The sequence below is a fragment of the Xyrauchen texanus genome, chromosome 25 (genome assembly GCF_025860055.1).
Source record: "Xyrauchen texanus isolate HMW12.3.18 chromosome 25, RBS_HiC_50CHRs, whole genome shotgun sequence".
NCBI classification, from domain to species: Eukaryota; Metazoa; Chordata; class Actinopteri; order Cypriniformes; family Catostomidae; genus Xyrauchen; species Xyrauchen texanus.
The window spans coordinates 37,859,629-37,879,304 of record NC_068300.1 but is presented as its reverse complement, the minus strand read 5'-3'; the positions used below and the strand labels follow the sequence as shown (position 1 = coordinate 37,879,304).

At 38.3% G+C, this 19,676-nt stretch overlaps 1 protein-coding gene across 1 annotated transcript in view; it reads right to left on the bottom strand.

Moving 5' to 3' along the window:
- The window catches only part of cc2d2a (coiled-coil and C2 domain containing 2A), a 46,188-nt gene that overhangs the window by 12,385 nt on the left and 14,127 nt on the right, over positions 1 to 19,676 (bottom strand). The window contains exons 14-30 of the mRNA XM_052091596.1: positions 15,446 to 15,655; positions 15,257 to 15,363; positions 14,913 to 15,053; positions 14,681 to 14,837; positions 14,222 to 14,457; positions 11,722 to 11,899; positions 11,440 to 11,593; positions 11,188 to 11,335; positions 10,631 to 10,769; positions 10,340 to 10,543; positions 9,041 to 9,133; positions 5,484 to 5,575; positions 2,817 to 2,984; positions 1,683 to 1,788; positions 1,449 to 1,558; positions 520 to 616; positions 296 to 394 (exon numbers count right to left, since the gene is read on the bottom strand). Coding sequence (XP_051947556.1) covers positions 296 to 394; positions 520 to 616; positions 1,449 to 1,558; positions 1,683 to 1,788; positions 2,817 to 2,984; positions 5,484 to 5,575; positions 9,041 to 9,133; positions 10,340 to 10,543; positions 10,631 to 10,769; positions 11,188 to 11,335; positions 11,440 to 11,593; positions 11,722 to 11,899; positions 14,222 to 14,457; positions 14,681 to 14,837; positions 14,913 to 15,053; positions 15,257 to 15,363; positions 15,446 to 15,655 — 2,439 coding nt within the window. The remainder of the gene's footprint in view (positions 1 to 295; positions 395 to 519; positions 617 to 1,448; positions 1,559 to 1,682; positions 1,789 to 2,816; positions 2,985 to 5,483; positions 5,576 to 9,040; positions 9,134 to 10,339; positions 10,544 to 10,630; positions 10,770 to 11,187; positions 11,336 to 11,439; positions 11,594 to 11,721; positions 11,900 to 14,221; positions 14,458 to 14,680; positions 14,838 to 14,912; positions 15,054 to 15,256; positions 15,364 to 15,445; positions 15,656 to 19,676) is intronic.

The following is a 19,676-nucleotide window of genomic DNA, read 5'->3' as shown; positions in this document are numbered from 1 at the left end:
CGTGCCCTTTAGCCTTGAATATATTTGCGTGAAAATTATATCAGTATTTACTCTCCCAAAACAGCATGAATTGCTTTCTTTCATGGAACACAAAAGATGACGTTTTGAAGAGTGTACAGGTAATCTTTGTCCATGCAATTACTACCAATGAAGACTGGAGCTTTAAACTTTAAAAAGGATTCAAAAGCATCATGAAAGTATCATTGATGTATCATAAAATCATTCATACGACTGATGACAGATTCCACTTGTGCTAAAATGATAAAGAGTAGAGGCACAGTGTTTAGTATCTTGCCCGTGACTGCAGGTAGATGGTGCTGAAGGGAATCTTGATGGAGCCTAGCCAGTGTTTCTCTATACGAGTGTGAATAGTGTTTCCTCTCTCCCTCTCGTCCTACAAAAGAGGTGAAGACAGAAACATTTTACATGCTATGATCAAATTTTGAAGCTTAAATGACTTTGAAACAGTGGAATTAGGAATGGATTGACACAAAGTGAGCACCTCTAAATGTTACTCACCACTGCCATATCATAGAGAAGCTCATCGAAGAGGTTGATGAAGATCTCATCTCTGACTGACTGCAGACTGGTAGAGCTGTAGTCTCCATTTGGAGCACTGAGATAAAGAGGGACACAACCGAATCTCAGTTCACACTGTACTGAAATTCCAAAGAATGTGAAACATAATAGAGTTGAGGAAATGTTTTTGAGATTAATTGCTTCATTATGTTCACAGATTTACCCATAGACCGGCCAAATAAACTTGAATATAAAAAAACATGTTTGGGTCATATTTCACCATCAAATTCAAAATAAAGAAATACATTTAAGAAATTTGAGGGGGAAAAAAATCATAGATTTTCATGCCAATTAAGTACATTTCTCCGTAAAGCAAACAATAAAAACCCATCCAGATACTTTTTAAAGCATACAGCATAAATAAAATGTTGTACAACAAATGCTATCATGACGTATACTTACAATAGTACTTTGTAAAATATATTTAAAAAAAATACATTTATATTTAATAATATATAATTTTTTATTTCTATTTTTTTACATAATGTTCATACGAATTTTGGGTTTAAATGTACTTTATGATCTTGATTGTCCTACAATAGGCTTCATTTTCTTCAAGCAAAAAATATGTAATAATAAAATATATTGGTCATTGTCACAAAAAAACTGACAAGGTGATAAGGTCTAAAGTGATTTATTTTGCAAAAATGATGAGCTGACTACACATTATACAGATTAGTGCACAGCTACTTAAAAAAATTTGCAAATACACTTGGACATTAAATATTTATTTGAGTTAAAAAAAAATTATATATATATATATATATATATATAGAGAGCACATTGTAGGAGATTGGTCATCAGTGACACCGGTCATAGCGTTTTATCTGTCTCTTCAGATTGTTGTCAGACATGATATCATAACTGACCTGAATGGAAGCACAATCTCTTCATTCCAGCAGGGGTTTGGACCCTCAGCTGTTGACGTCTGAAGAACTGAACGCTGGAATGACACCTCCACAAAGGGTCTGATCAGAGGCTACACAACACACCCACACAAATACACACAGTTATAGTAAATTTGCAGGAATGTTTTGATATAACTACTAAATAAGAAAACTCAAAGCAAAAGTGTGTAATGAAACCTGTTAAGTGTGCTATACCTGTCCGAGGGGCCACTCGCTATCCTGTAAGGCCATCTGGGGTGGCACAGTTGCTGTAAACTGCTCTGTAAAAGAGCGCCTTGACCTTGCTGACACAGGAGGTTTGCTGAAAATGCAACAAAAAAAGCATATGAAAATACATAAAACTAGACTGATGAAAATGTGAGTGGTGCTTGTCCACACAACACTCGCCACCACAATGCAAAGGTGTTGTGGGTGGTGGCTCCTTACTGGTCCAAGTCAAAAGAGCACACTCCCTAGTCTCTAAGATATTCTGGTCTTTATCCTCTTGAGACCTTGCGTCATCATGCGTGGACATTACGTTTTGGCTACTCCATAGGCTATTCATATTTAAATTTCATTTAAAAGGGTAAAACCTTCAGAGTCATGTGACAAAACAACATGAGTTTGTCTTTGGGAGAAATGGCAACATAACTACATCGGCAAAGAAATCACATTAAGTTGAGAGTCTCTAGTTTTATCTGATATGACATTTAAAAAAATTATCGATTTATTGTGAAATGGCACGCTGTTAAACACAACGACCACGTATGTGGACTATAGGCTAATTTTCCTTTTAAATATCCAATATTCACTGTGAAATATCACATTGAGAATCAATGGATGCATCCAAAAGCTGGAAAGGGTAGCTTTCAGAGTCTGTATATAGAGTTAGGATGAAAATAAGATGCATTTAAAACTGTTCTGAGACCAGGGAAGACAGACAGCACACTGGAGTCCTATGCAGCCAAGGGGATTCACAACTTACAGCTGGTCAAAAGTTCAGTTTCAGACTGCAGATGATGTTTGAACAACTCAACATGTTTTGCAGACAAGGGACAATGACAATCAGTAGATAGATTCAACATTTTTCATGCAAAATTTTATTTGGACATGGTTGGCAGTGATAGGATGATGTTTTACATTACTTTGAATTAGAATTTGTATGCAAATTTCTGATTTAATGTCTTTAACATCTCAACTTTGAGGGTGTCTAGAGTTAAGTGGGAATACAGTGAACTGGATTATTAAAATCACAAATTAACCCTCGCCTCTACGAAGTTCTGATTGGTTAATTGTTGCCTAAGTAAGTGTGCAAATCCAGTTTTTCCTCAGTGTTGCATGTGCAGTTACCCGGTGTGAGGTCTACGGATGGGGATGTCATATCCTCGGATGATGTTCACCAGAAGTTTGATGTCTCCATCTAAAAGGTTCTGAGTTGTGACCTTCTTCCTCTCCTTTCTGCAGGGCTTTAGAGGACGTTTGGGTTCAGCCAGTTTGAACAGGTTCAAACCCAACATCCTAAGAGTTTCGACTGAGAGTTAGTATGGAGATATGCCAATAATGCACTGGAAGATAAGTGTGGTGTAATATTTAACATTCAACTTTAAAATTTGACATTGAGAGACAACACTCTTTCAGTACACAGTTAATTGTCTCTATATCTACCCCGAACAAACACAAACACACATCTACAAACAGATGGTTTGATATTGAACAAACAATATAGTAGTGCATTTCTGACAGAGTAAAAACCATTTATCCATAGGGGACGATAACGTACAAAGACAGACCTACCGTTAACTCCGAGGCTGTTAACTGATGGTACTGTACTGTATATGCTTTTGTTGAAGCCATCAGTATGCGTTATTTCAACTTAATAATAAAAAAGAAACGATTGATGTACGCATGTCTTGAAATCAAACTCAAAATCCCAAAACAGGTGGTCAAAAGAGATGCATATTACCAGGTGTAAATGGCAACTGTCCACTTGTGATCTGATCACCAGAAACACATCTTTAATACCAGGGCAATAAACAGGGCACATACACACCCAGCAGCAGAGTGAGAGTTAAGTAAAAACAGATGCACTAGTTTTAAAGGGTTTTCTTGTTCTTTTTTATATCTGTCAAAATGACTGACAGCATTTGTGAATTATCCATCAATGTTTAAAAAAATTGTTAAATGATGGAGAGTTTTCAGTTAACACAACCCCTGTCTTAAACTACTCATATATTTGAATGTTTTGCAATTGACTTTCTTTACACTCACTGAGCACTTTATTAGGAGCACTGGGTTATATTATAATAATATAAAAACTATACTAATACTGGGTAGGGCCTCTCTTTGCTCTCAAAACAGGCTCAATTCTTTGTGGCATGGATTCCATTAGATGTTGGAAACATTCTTTTGAGATTCTGGTCCATGTTGACATGACTGCATCACATAATTTCTGCAGATTTGTCAGCTACACATTCATGCAGTGAATCTCCACATTCTACCACATCCCAGAAGTGTTCTTTTGGATTCAGATGAACTCATTGTCATGTACATAAAACCAGTTTGAGATGGCTTTTGCTTTGTGACATTGTGCATTTTCATGCTGGAAGTAGCCATTAGAAAATGGGTAAATTGTGGCCATGAAGGGATGCACATGGTCAACCATACTCAAAAAGGCTGTGGCATTATTGGTATTAACGGGCCCAACGTGTGAAAAGAAAACATATCCCTCACCATTACAACACCACCACCAGCTTGGACTGGTTCTGACCTTACCATCAGTGTGCCTTAGCAGAAATCGAGATTGATCAGACCAGGCTACGTTTTTTCAAGTCTTCAACTGTCCAGTTTTGGTGAGCCTGTGCAGCTTTAGCTTTGTGTTCTTGGCTGACAGAATTGGAACCTGCTGTGGTCATCTGCTGTTGTATCTGTGATGCTATTTTGCTCACTACAATTGTACAGATTGGTTATCTGAGTTACTGTAGCCCTTATCTCTTGAACCAGTCTGGCTATTCCCCGCTCACCTCTCTTATCAACAAGGCGTTTCTGTAAGCAGAAATGCTGCTCACTGGATTTTCTTTGTTTTTGGCACCATTCTGAGTAATCTCTAGAGTGAAAGTTCCGTGCGTGAAAATCCTGTGAGATCAGGAGTTAAAGAAATACTCAAACCAGTCCATCTGGCACCAACAATCATGCCATGGTTGAAATCACTGAGATCAATTTTCTTTCCCCATTCAGAGGGTTGATGTGAAAATGAACTGAAGCTCCTGACCAGTATCTGATTGATTTTATGCATTGCACTGCTGCCACATGATTGGCATACATAAGTAGGTGTACAGGCTTAGAAGTTTCAGATTAGTGGCTTTGCTGCACGGGGTGATGGAAAATAAACATATCTGTGTGTGTGACATATACTCACATCGCATTTGTGCTGTTGTTCTAAACACACAGTATGACATCGGTACTCATGTACATCAGATCAAACACACTAACACTCGAGTGTCTCAACATAAACACACACAAGTAGTGAGGGACTGGACTCCTCTAACACACTTAACACTGACTATCTCTACAGAGAGTGACAGTTTATGAACACACAGATCAGAGGGGAGCAACACAGGGATAATAAAAGATGTGAAAAGAACATAACAATCCTCTGAACGTACCCAGAACCTGCACCACTGAATATACAAACATAAAAGAGAAAGAAAAGATAAATAAAAGATGGGAATATAAGGAAATTAATAACTTTATAATGATTAGATCAAACCTCTTGCTCTCCAATCTGTGATTCAGTCTCTTACTAACCCACATTCAAGCACTGTTCATAGCATTATCATACAATAATACAGCAAAACATTTTAAAGAATCCATGAAATCAAGGTTAGACTTTTTGTCTGATAGCCTTGAGGTCATCTATATGCTTGGGTACTCCTAAGCGTAGACAAAAAAATCCTTATAGCAGATATACACATTTCAAATTAACAGATGAATTAGATGAAATAGAAAAAGGCCGTTTACCCGATGCTGGGAACTGCATCCTCTGAAACCATATCAGACAGAATAAAATGATGCTTTGCTATAAGGAAACGATTAATGACTGACTCTCGTACCTAAAAGAGAGAAACAGAGAAAAAGAGAGAGAGAGAGAGATAATCAGAAAGAGCTCTCTGATGAGGCATGATCTGCATGAGCTCCTAAATTTCCTTCATTTTTGCTATTTTAAGATAAGAGTTTGATCAGACAATCAGCAAAATCAATGAGAATATAACATACAGAAGAGGACTTTGATGGAAAATCTGAAAAAATTATATTTATGTTTAAAAAAAACAGCAGAGAGAAGCTGACTTTAACAGCAGAGACTTTCTGGAAATCAGAAAATCCTACAAAATTCACAGTGGGTAAAGCAGTGAGTACAACCAAAACTTACTGGATGTTTTTTCTAAAAAAGAAACAATTAATTTTACAACTTGGATGTTATAACCTATCTTAAAGTTTACATTTAACCAACTGAAAAGCTAAAATGCTAATAAACTTTATTTTTTGTATTTCTCTTTTCTAAAAATTGCAAACAAATCCAACAGATTATATTTAGATGAAGTCTTTGTGCATTTCCATGTGGAATATACAAGGTCTGAGCTCAGCTTTTGGCTTAAAGAGTAGAAACTCTGATATCGTCAGAGAATTTCAAGAACATGATGTCATTATTTTACAAGAAACATGGAGTAGAGGTGATGAGCCACTGGTTGTCCCCCACGGTACAAATAAATAATGTAACTCAAATCACTTAAACAGGGTAGAGACTCAGGGGATGTACATTTTCCCTCTCATGCTCTCAGACAGAACTATGACAAGGCAACAAACGGCCATTTCAATTCAATTTATTTATAAATCAACAACCACAATGCAAATAAGGACATCGTAAGCACATATTTTAGCTCGCACCAAGACAGACTCCATGATTGATTATATGCCTGATCAAAAGGATAGGTTTTTAGCTTTGATTTAAATACTGCTTCTGTCGAAACTGTTCTGAGGGACATGGGTAGGCTGTTCCAAAATGTAGGACCGGCTATAGCAAAAGCATGGACACCCCTCAACTTCAATCTAGGCCTATGAAGCATCAATAGTCTCTGCTCAGATGACCTTAGACATGTAACAGGTGTATTTATACACAGAATGTCAGAAAGGCCAAACCATTTAAGCCTTAAAAACAAATAGTACAATTTTATTAAATGAATACTGATTCTATAACAAAGTGGTTACCAAAGCAGAGATTAAGACAGGGGTAGTGTGTTCATATTTACGATTAATAGTCAAAAGTCCAGCAGCAGAGTTTTGGAGCGTTTGTAAACGATCAGTGTAAGATTGTCCTATTCCTATATAAAGTAAATTGTAGTAGTCAAGTCGACATGAAACAAAAGCATCTATAACTCTCTCTAACTCTACAAATGATAGAAAACTCTTAAACTTGGCTAGAAGTCTCAACCGAACAACTGCATATATCTGCTTGTCAAATTTCAGTGCAGAGTCTCCATAACAATGAAACGACCCTCCATGATTGTTAAAGATGGATCCCAAAGGAAGCATATATTGTCATGCTTGTTAGCAGAGATGAGGACCCAAATGCAGAGTGGAAAAAACTAAATAATTTATTTCATAAACAAACATAAAATCCCACATGAGGGAAAACAAACAAAACTACCCCACAAGGGAAAAAGGAATCCAGACTGGGGCAGAGGGAAACAGGACCGAACGGACCAGGGACCAGGGACCAGGTTGAGGATCAAGATCAACAGGAACATGAAAAAACACATACAGGACCGACTAGAGAACAAGACGAACTGGCACTGGACAACAGTCAATAGCAAACGCGAGGAGACTAAAATAGGGAGAGAAATCAAGCGGGTTAATTCAGAGCAGGTGACTAATGAAACAATAATGAGCAAACAAGGAGGCGGGGTGTGACATAAGACTGAGAAGCACGCAGCAATACAGAAATAACAAAGCCATGTGTTCTCACAAGCAGACACTTCCTTACCGAAGTGACCGAACCTCAGCAAAAATAAGAAGACAGTTTGCGGCCTGGGTGCGCAGCGGAAAGTGAGTGCAGTGTGCCCGCGGATGCAAGAGATAGACACAAAGACTGACAGATTATTGACGCGAGTGCATGCAGACAAGATAACACAAGCGAGATGCACCCTCGTCAATTTCTGACAGACAAGGAGTATGAATGTCTGGGTCCCGACACAGACCAGAACCGAACTAGACAGGAAGTCAGGACACAGACACCATACACCAGACATGAAACACAACAGACAGAAGAGCGCACGGCCGGGAATAAAACAGGGGCCGCATGCTCATACGAAGACAGACATGGTTGTGTAATGCAACGGCCCTGTCAGACCAAAACCCAGACAGACCGACGTGACATATATAATGAAAACAAAATTGGGGCAAGAATGGAGCCTTGAGGGTCCCAAGGTATATTTAGCAATGAAAAACCATATATGCAAACTGAAAAATTTCTGTTCTCCAAATAAGATTTAAACCAATTGAGAACATGATCTTTGATACCCACACATTGTTCAAGTCGAAGAAGAATGATACTGTGGTCTATAGTATAAAAACAATGCTAATCTAAAAGCAGAAGTATCACAGGATCCCCCAGACTCAGTACTGTGATGTTTCCTAAACCCAGATGGAATGTTTCAAAAGTACTATTTATCTCTACAATCTCTACAATTGAAAAAGAACAACTTTATCTAAAACTTTTGAAATAAAAGGAAAATTGGAAATGGGTCTAAAATTAGATAGGACTGTCGAATCAAGATTTGTCCCACAAATCTTTAAAATGGCAGTTATCAAACCGCTTAAGATGCCACAGCTTGATCCTGGAGAATTGGCTGATTATAAATGGATTTCAAATCTGAGAAAAGGTAGTGTCTTCCCAACTATGATAATTTCTACAGAGAAATAGTATATATGAACAATTTCAGGCAGGATTTAGGCCTCATCACAGTACAGAGACAGCACTTATCAGAGTTGCAAATGACTTGCTCTTATTATCTGATCGCGGCTCTATTACTCTTCTAGTGCTCTTAGATCTTAGAGCTGCCTTCGACACCATAGCTTACAACATTCTCTTGAACAGGCTTGAGAATTATGTTGACATTTGTGCATTAGCATGGTTTAGGTCCTGTTTATCAGATCACTACCACTTTGTCTGCGTAAATGAGGAATTGTCAAATCAAACAAAAGTATGGAGTGCCACAGGGATCAGTTTTAGGGCCTCTGCTTTTCTCCTTATATATGCTTCCCCTAGGTTTCCACTGTTATGCCAATGATACCCAACTTGATATTTCTTCGAAAGCCAAAAAAATTTCTCCAAATAAGCAGAGTGTCAGAACTCAATTCTGACAAAACAGAGGTACTAATTATTGATTATTAAGAATGTATTTGTAGCATCCTGTGGTAACCTGAGGAACAGCCTGGATGGATGGATGGATGGATGGAACAAGCATACAATAAGAACATTCAATCAATTTCATAACAGAGATATTAAAATGTTCACTCACTCTCTGTAGATATTTGGACACAAGGGCTCGATGTGCATCAATGTGCACTTTTGTATCGACAATCTCTCCCTCCTTTAACCTCCTCTCATAATCCTTAAACATATGGACACAAACAAAACACAGACACAAAGACCGTCAGTTTATTTAGTTCATTTCATACACGCTCAGTTATCTGCAAGGATTGCAATGCACAGAATGACTTCTAAAACAAACAAACATACCAAAAAAAACTCAGAATGAGTATCTTTAAGTACTAATTGTCATATAAACAACCATCCAGTAATTACTTTGTGAAGTCTCACAAGCCAAGTACTTATAACACAGTAATGGTTCTTGGTTCATTTTAACTTACATGACGAAATCAATTACTTGCCGTTTCGGTAAGTTTTTCATTCACTATAAAGAACCGGCTGATAAGTGTCATTCATTTCTAGCTGTAGCACTGTATGTTTCACACTGCTGATTCAAAAGAACTGGCTCAACAGAGTCATTCGTCCGGGAATCAGACAACATTGGTCACGCTGCATGTTTCGCACAACCGATTCAAAAGAGTCATTCGTTTGGGAATTGGACTAATGTAGTACGCTGAGAGTGCTGTATTTGTCGCACACAAGACTCATAAGAGTAATTTGTTTGGGAATCGGCTTACACTGGCAGTGCTTCATGTTTCGCAATACTGATTAAACAGAACCGTTTCCTAGGGGTCATAAGTTCAGGAATTGGACTACACTGATCAAGCTGCATGTTTCACACAACTGATTCAATAGAACCAGCTCATAAGAGTCATTTGTTCAGGAATCGGAATCAGACTACACTGGTAAGGATATATGTTTAGTGCTGCTGATTCAGTAGTGGTGTTTCACAGCTGTTGAATGCTAGTGCAGGAAACATTGTCAAGAGTATGTTAGCACAGTGTCCTATCCACAAGAATACACGTTCAAGGACCGATAATGGAACAGAAGTTAAGAAAATAATTTGGCTCCTTTTTTGTAGGGTTAAGAACAACTGCATTCACAGATTCTAATCTTTCAAGTTTGGCAAAATGGTGGTATTCTTCTTTGTTACCATCTGCATGGACTCCAATGATTGCTGCTAGCCCTGATTACTGTACTAGTATTCTGACAAAAAAAATTAAAAAAATAAAGACAAACTGAATTTCTCTCTGAGTAAAATTAAAGGCAGAAATGATCTCGTTTGAGAAAAGAATTGCGAAATGTATAAACACTAGTCTCAAAGGAAATGTCAGCATGCACAGTCTATTATAATGCTGATTGCATATCTAACAATGAGTGATCTCACCTGAAACACTTTTTCAGATATCTCCTGCTCGGTGGACGGGATGCATTTAAAGTGACGGAACTCCGCCACCTCCTGACTCCTCAGCATCAGCAGACGGAAACGGCGGGAACGCTGCAGCTCCTCATCAGACAGGAAATTAAACTCCTCTTGAAGCTGCTCCAGACGGAAATACTCAGGAACTGCCACCTCTCCACCACTCACCACCTCCAGAGACAGAACAGAGAGGTATTAAGACGTATAATATGTCACATGTTTGGTTAAGAACGCTTAAGAGAATTCAAGAATATGTACTGAGAGGAGTTGCATGATGGAAGCATTGTTGGGGTCGTTGGGGTCGAGGCGAGACTCAGCCGCCCACTTCCCTAATTTCTTCATGTCGATCAGACTAGACGCCCCGATACACGCTATAGCGTCCATTTGTCTGAGACCACTGAAGAGAGAGAACACATCACATCATCTGTAATAAGGCTGTTTTACACAGTACATGGTAACTGTGACAATCTTGGCATTTTGTCATGCACGAATGCTAGCGGCAACAACGCATAAAATAAACGATCATATTTTGGTGGCTGCCACGTGTCATTGACTAATCAGAAGAGATTATATTGACAGCCAATTAAATGGCATTTAGCGTTTAGCTGATCAAAGAACTTGTGACATGCTTCAGAATAACATACTACTTACTGTACATGCTACTCTTATTATTTCAGCAGTATAAAGATATGACAGACTCACAGTGGTATAGGACATTGCAGTTCTTTTGATGACATCATATTTACCATACTGATGCAATTAAAAAGCTAAAATGTGATTAAACAATGTGATTAGCAGTGAGCTGGATCTCTGACCTGTACATGCCCCCCGTAGGCTGACTGGTTGGGGGAGCGAGGGGGACGTCATCTTTCCCTACACCCCAGGACACGCAGCAGGAGAGCTTTCCTGATGTCAGTAGAGTCTGCATGTTAGTGCCGTCAGCTTCAAAAGAGAACGGCACACCTACCACAGAAACAAGACACAAACAACCCCTTCACACAATGCTGCACCAAACAATATTTTGAAATGCAGCCTGTGTGCGTATATCTGTGTATGAATGTGTTTACCACTGCCAACTCCCTCGTGGTTGAACGTGACTCGCTGGTTGCTGCTAAACTCTATCTCCTCCGACAGAGCGCTGCCTGTCAGGACAGATGATTCTGGAACCGGGACACACACCTCAGCCAGTTGGGAGGAAGAGGAGCTGATGCTTTCAAATACCTGTGAGAAAACATGCAGAACATCCAAAATAAAATACAGAAATAGTTAAATAAGTTCTATAAATCAAATCTACTACCGATGGTCAACACTAGCAACACAATCATTGGTGCACACATACGACACCGTACCTGCAGTTTGATGCTCTCGGGCCAGTTGACTATCTTCAGGTTAAAGATCTGACCAAAGTGAACTCTGAAATCCATGTTGAGGGTTCGACTGTCTGTTCTGGAAACTTCTTTTTCATTGTACAGCACCTTGATGAAGAGCGCACATTTGGCCACATCCTCTCTACGAGCAAACTCACCACTATACAAGACAAAAACATATAAAATCGAGATATAATTTTTTTTTGAGAATATGTTATGGGTAACTATACGATTGCTAGGGTGTTCTCGGTGGTTGCTAGGTCAAAAGAGACCCACCCCAAGTCTCTACAATATTCTGTCCAATAGATATGGCTCTGGTTGTTGGAAAGCAGTGGCTTCCTTCATGGTGTCCTGCCATGGACACCATGCCTGTTTAATGTTTTCTATATAGTAGACTCATGAACAGAGATGATAACCAGTTCCAATAATTCCAAAAAAGTCTTTAGCAGTCACTCTAGGGTTCTTTTTACCACATTGAGCATTCTGCAGTGTGCCCTTTGAGTCATCTTGGCTGGACGGCCATTCTAGGGAGAGTAGCCACAGTACTAAATCATCAACATTTATAGACATTTTGGCTAACTGTGGACAGATGAATATTTAAGCTCTTCGATATAACTTTGTAAACCTTTCCAGCTTTATGCAAAGCAACAATTCTTTATTGTGTCTTCTGAGATCTTTTTTTTTGCGAGGCATGGTCCTCGTCAGCAGTTGCTTCTTGTGAATAGCAAACTCAAAATATTTTAGTGCTTTTTATAAGTCTCAATCTCGTTTCATTAATTGGATGCCAGGTTTGCAAACTCCTGACTCAAGTTATCTTTTGTTGACATCATTAGTCTAGGGGTTCACATAATATTTGAATGATGTATTCAATGTGTACAAAAACAATACAATAACTTGTATTTTTATTGGTTACCAATTTTATTGTGTTTGTTCATTATTGTAAATTAGATGAAGCTCATCAAGTTAAGACAAATTTATACATAAATCCAGGTAATTCCAAAGGGTTCACAAACTTATTCTTGCCACTGTATGTTTCTATGGTTTCTCCTTCAGTGTAATTCCATAGGATATTTTGCCAATTTTATCATCAGCTAGGTGAAAATTGTATGTCTGATCAGTTAGGAAAATAAAAGCTCACTCCTCAATAAGTCGCACAATTTGAGGAATCATTTGTGTCTTTAGCACAGATGGTGCGGGATGTTACACCCCTTGGTTTAATACTTAATATTGATGTTTGCTACACATTTAAAGGAATATTCAGTGTTCAATACAAGTTAAAGTGATAGTTGAAAACTAAATATTCTCTCATCATTTACTCACCCTCGTGCCATCCCAGATGTGTATGACTTTGTTTCTTCTGCTGAACACAGACTAAGATTTTCAGAAGAATATTTCAGCTCTGTAGGTCCATACAATGCATGTGAATGGTGGCCAAAACTTTGTAGCTCCAAAAAGCATATAAAAGCAGCATAAAAGTACTCCACATGACTCCAGTGGTTAAATCCATCTTCAGAAGCGATATTATCAGTGTGGCTTAGAAACATTTATTAGATTTTACTATAAATATCCACTATGTATTTTTTTTTTAATTCACATTGTGTGTTCATATCGCCACCTACTGGGCAGGGAGGACATTTTTGAGTAAAAAATTACTTTTTTGAACTTTACCTATCATATGTCTTCTGAAGATTTTTAACACTGCAGTCTACTGGATTATTTTTATGCTGCATTTATGTCCTTTTTGGATTTTCAAAGTTCTGGTCACCATTAACATGTATTGTATGGACCTACAGAGCTGAAATATTCTTTTCAAAATCATTGTTTGTTTTCAGCAGAGGAAAGGAAGTCATAGACATCTGTGATGGCATGAGGGTGAGTAAATGATGAGAGAATTTTCATTTTTGGGTGAGCAACCCCTTTAAGCTTAATCAATAGCATTTACATTAATACATGACATAAATGAATTCTTCTGTTATAACACGTTCGAGCTGTAAAGTTGTTTAAATCTTTGTTTTAGGGTTTAAGGCATGGCAACAAAGTTGTAAAATTAGATATGGCTTTGCACAGAAAAGGTTATTAAGCCATTTTTTTCACACTAAAATCATATTAACACACATATTGTTTACATCCTTTTACAGTTGTTGTATGTTTCTCACTGTAACCAAGATTTTTGCTTTTATTTAAAGAAGAGGAGGGATGAGTCTGAATGAATTTTTTGTGGTAATCAACATTATGCATCAAATGCTGTCGATTGAGCTTAACTTATTATTTAGTTTAACCCAAAATATGAATGTAACTTTTTAAAAACTTTTGAGTAGATATGCTATGTGTTACTGTAAGTAAAATCACTGTGAATCAGATCCTTTCACTCCAAGATGTAGCTTTAAAACAGAAGTACATTTCTTCTACTTAAACTTTAGTCTACCTGAACTTAATTGAAGGTCTGAGCTATGTGTATGCGTGTGAGAGTGTGTGTTTTTACCGTGGACACTGTTCATTGGGGGTGACAGGCCCTGAGACAGTAAGTTCTGGAATCAGAACTGGTTCCCCTGGTTTCCTACGGATCCTCGCAGCTTTCTCCCGCACTTGCTCCTCCAGGACGTTCGTGTCTGGTTTCTCTGGAGGGTTGGGCTTCTCAGGCTCCTCACCAAGCTTTTCCTCGCTATCCTCATCCTCATCTTCCTCCACCTGTTGTCTTTTCTTTTTCTTCAAGGCTTTCTAAAAGAATCAGAGACATGTTAAGTTGACAATAGTTCTCAACTATCTGTCTATCTGATTTTCATGCTGGAAAGCTTAAACTAGTTTTGATGGTCTTAACCGAATCGGTCTCAACTAACTACTTGTGAGCGACTCATTCAAGGCGGATCGTAAAACCAGGTGTAAACAAGACCACTTATCTACAAACAGCAAACTTATCATTCAGTTTATATGCCTGCAGTACCTGTCTTCTCTTCCAGGACTTCCATTCGTCGTGCAGCCTTTTGTATTCACTCATCTTCCTCTGGTAGTCTTCTTCTGTTTCTGCCTGCAGTTCTGAGACCTCCACCATGATCTCCTTCTCAAACTCCTGCTCGTCTTGCTCTCTCTCCACCTTCTCGCTGCAGAGGGACAGACGCTCATCTAATTAAATGAAGCACAAATACTCACACAAGCATATATGAATGAAGCCGTACCGTCTGATGAAGAGTTTGTAAGGTGTGTTGGCAAATCTTTGGAAGTCTCTCAGGGTTTTGAGATCTTTCCACACTCTGATGATGTTTTTGAGGAGAACTCTGTCCTTCTCCTGCTCCACATCACGCAGCTGACGAGTGTGTCTGACAATACAGGAACAAGACAGCAGTTTAAATGTGATGGACCTTTGGTTCTGTAATACTGAAATCGAAATACTAAATACTGATCTACGATCACGTCTGTCATCTGTACATGACCTGATCCCAAACCAGCAACCCTAAAAATGTCAATGTTTAGTTCTAAAAAACTAAAACATCTCAATGGAGGTTATATGTATTTGAATCACCTCACTTCCTGTTTGTATTCAGCTATCCTCTGCTTGGTCACCTGACTCAGAGCTTCTCCTTTGTGCAGCTCCAGCATATTACGAATCGTGTTCCTCAGGCCGTTGAGCTACACAAACAAATGTTCAGAATGAGTTTCAAGAACAGTAAGTTGAGAAAAAAAAGGCTTGGTTTTCACTCCTCAGTGTTACCTTTTCAGTCAGGAGATGTGTGAGGTTCTTGTGTTGTCTGGTCAGGTGCTGGTCGTACAGCTGGGCAAGACGGGCTCCCAGCACATGCTCACGACTGAACAGAGGGTGATGGGAGAAGATAAGACCGGAGACATCCACGTCCAGCTGGTAGTCTGACTGAGGATCCCCCATCCCAGCTATATAGAGGTTCACCTGCTTAGACTTCAGAGCCTGAGACACAGCAGATATTAATGGATGTGCAATTACTGGCACAAATGGTACAAAATGATCTTACAATTCTTCAAAATGAAATTTATGCCCTTTTTCAACAAGGTGAAAGGTGCTGTATTTTCTATCAAATGAACTATTGTATTTTTTATTAATTTTATTTAAGTTTGGCAATTTTTGTAACTCTGTTACTAAGATTTGGGATATGTCTACATATTAAAATAAATAAATACGACAGAATGGGTTGAAAATGTAGCCTATATTAAGCTATCACTCAGTAGGTATAAATAATTTGAGAAAAAGTGTTTTAAGTCCACTTCAGAAGGTCAAATGAATAGATACAGTATATACAGTACTGTATCTATACACTGCCTGGCCAAAATAAAAAGTTGCATACTCTAATATTCCATTGGACCGCCTTTAGCTTTGGTAATGGTGCGCATTTGTCATGGCATTGTTTGGACAACATTGTTTGATACATTCAATTCAGGTTTTGTACTTTTGCACTTGATGTCCAATCTTGATGTGTGGAATCCGGGACCCAAAGCAAAACCAGTTGAACCACTAGAAGAACTGCTCTAAAGAACTTCTCGTGTCCGGGAGCGACAGCGAGCATTATGTGTGAGCGTTCCTTTATTCTTATGAAGCCACGCAGATCTCGGAGATATTTTTCAAATGTACCAATAAACCTGCTCTTCTGGACATTTCAAGTTTGTATTCAATTATTTGTGTTGAGAATTTTCACCTAGGCGATGACGTAATGGGTTTCGCCATCCACTTGTCTCACCACCTGTAGATTATTAGTAATTCAATCTCCGCTTCTATATTCCTGTGACGGCTGCATCTTTGCTAATGGTGACTTTCCTCCCCTGACATTTCGTGAGGTGGCTTTTGGAGTTGTTGCGTTTTAAATCAACAGCTTCTTTTATGGGATGTTGGACCACATACTGCTGGAACACAATATGGAAAACGAGAATGTGAGCTGGAAGTGTTTTAATGGGCACACCATCCTGGTAGCATATATCCAAAAGCAATTCACGTTATTATACGATTATTAAGATCTAACCATTTGCTTTGCCAACTCTATGGAGGCTTTGTATTTTCACCTGTATTTCATGATCTCATATTGTCAAGCTTCGATTGTGATGAAGTTCCAACGTAAATGAGTCTGCCAGACTTTACTTTTGTTAACAAGATTAGCATTACCAGTTGTACACACATCACAACAAAAGGACTGGCATTGCCTACATTGCAATATTTAAGAGATGCAAAGTTCTCAGTGCTTCCCCTCATTTAACAGACCAAGGTCAACCAGACAGCCAGACGATGATTGAACATGAAGCGTGCACCATTTCCTCAAGCAGCCCAGCATCTTCCTTTAACTCATCGCGGTGCTGCGGATAAAGCTGATGTGTCGCTCCAAAGAGTTTATTGATTTGGGCAACTCTAACATGAGTCATCCCTTTAAACACAGCACTGAATACAGAGCGAGAGGTGTCGTAATGGTCAAAGACGTCTATGTAGTGCATGTTTACATGGGCCAACAAATTAATTAAGCACAATATCAATAGCAGCATCGATATTTCCAGAGAGTAATATCATCAAAAAAAACAGAAAGAACTCCCGTTGTCACACTTCACAAGGTATATTCATTTCATTGTGGGATCTCACATATTTGTAGACTCTTAAATATTATATACAGTATGTTTCTTAGTTAAGATTTTCAAAATATTTCTTTTGTATTTTACAATAATAAAAATACCACAGCTGTCATCTGTCACCTTAAGCACAAATTTCATGCTTACTGATAGTGGCAGATGGTGGCCGAGGCTGATACTGCATGCTAATTGTTAGCTAGCAAGCAAAAACAAATTATCCTGTGTTGCTTCTTGAGGATTTGGGGAGAGAATAAAAATATTTTGATAATTGTTTTTTTTTTTTTGGAGAAAAAAAAACATTTGGGAAAAAATACAAAATAGTAGAACATAGGCTCAAGAAGGCAGACACCTAAAAAAAATGTCACCTAGTGAATTATATATTTTTTTTAACAGTGTGATTTAGGGCTTCCATACAACAACATCCAATATTTATCTCCTTAAGCGCTACTCTCCTGCTCGCTTATTAAGGTCCTCTGAGGCTAGTCTATTGATTGTTCCTAAGTATAGACTATCTTCCATGGGTGGTAGGTCATTAAGTGTTTTTGCCCCTGGACTGTCTCCCCCAGAGCTTCCGGGAGTCTTCCTTGGAATCCATCAAAAAGCTATTGAAAACTCATCCATTTTCTCTTTGCTGATTAATTTCCTATCTTACTTTTGATATCCATATTGCTTCTGAATTCTGTTTTTCTATATGTTTCTTACAGTATGCAATATGTCATTGTTTTTCTCTGATTCCTCTCCTGATTTGTAAAGTGACCTTGAATATTAGAAAGGCACAACATAAATAAAACATATTGTTAGGGGTTCAAGCACGAGGTGCTGAAACCCTATTGTAATTGTTAGGATTATTATAATTATTCTTCTGCCCTAAATCTGATTGTGCAGACCAAACCATAAGGTATAGAGATTTGAAACTTTGGGGAATGTTAGTACTATGTCTGGCTACCCATATGCATGGAATCTAATATAATAAAGCCAAATGCATTTCGGGAATAACTCCTGAACAATATATTGCAGACTGAAGTGCCTTATATCTTTGGAAACGTTGGCTCAAGGCGAACTACATTTTTACATACTTTTGCGAACTAGTCCAAGGCCATTCAATTGATCTGAACCAAACCAGTCCAGAAATATTCCCAATATCAATAATGAACCAATAAGTTTGAACTTTCGATTAATTATTGCAAAGGTTCGCCAAAAAGTATGTAGTGGCCATGGCCACTTTTACTAAAATGGTTATAAATCTTGAATGGAATGATAATTTGGAATACTTATGTATGGGGTAATTCTGAGGACATCCCAAAAACATTGTGTGCCACTGCCTCTTGGTGGCACTATATTAATTCAAAATCTAAAAATGGCTCTTTCTATTTACATTTACAATTACATTTATTCATTTGGCAGATGCTTTTATCCAAAGCGACTTACAAAAGAGGAACCATTCTATGGAACCATTGATCCGATCGACTTATGCAATATATACTGTATGCAGTGTCTTTGTCCAAGGTGCCATCAAGTTCTATGAGGACAGTCACATTGAAAAACATGGCCACCATCGGCCAATCAATTTTCAGCAGCCATTACATAGGGTTAGAAAAGGCCAAACAGAACGAAACATGGTAGGCTTATATGTCTCTTGGCCCAAAAGGTCTGTGCAAAGTTTTAAGAAAATTGGCCCCCGGGAGGCACTTTGTGTATATTGTTGTGTATACTGCTGTGTTTCACACAGACACACGTTATTCATACCATAAGATAGATCTTCTCATTCTGAACAACTTTGCCTCTAGTGTGAACCAAATTGTTCATTAAATATTTGAGATCATTAAAAAATTACTTTTTCAAACTAGTCATAGGCCGTTCGACCGATCGGAACCAAACCGGTGAAGAGAGATTCTCTGGAGTCACAGTATTAATAATTATCAAAAAAATCGTCCCAAAGGTATGCTAAAATGTATGTAGTGGCCGTGGCCGCTTTTACTAAAACAGTTATTACTTTTGAACGAAATGAGATATCATCACCAAATTTGGGAAATGTATGTATGGGGTCATTCTGAGGACACTCGCAATGAATTTGTCTAATTAATTCTTAATACCGGTTACCTATGTACTTAAAATCCCTTAAATGCTTGAACGGTGAAAATTGCTGCTTATATTTTATTTTGAATTTTTTTCTCCCAATTTGGAATGCCCAATACCCACTACTTAGTTTGTTCTCGTGGTGGCGCGGTTACTCACCTCAATCCGGGTGGCGGAGGACAAGTCTCAGTTGCCTCCACTTCTGAGACCGTCAATCCGTGCATTTTATAATGTGTCTTGTTGTGCGTGACACCGTGGAGACTCACAGTATGTGGAGGCTCATGCCACTC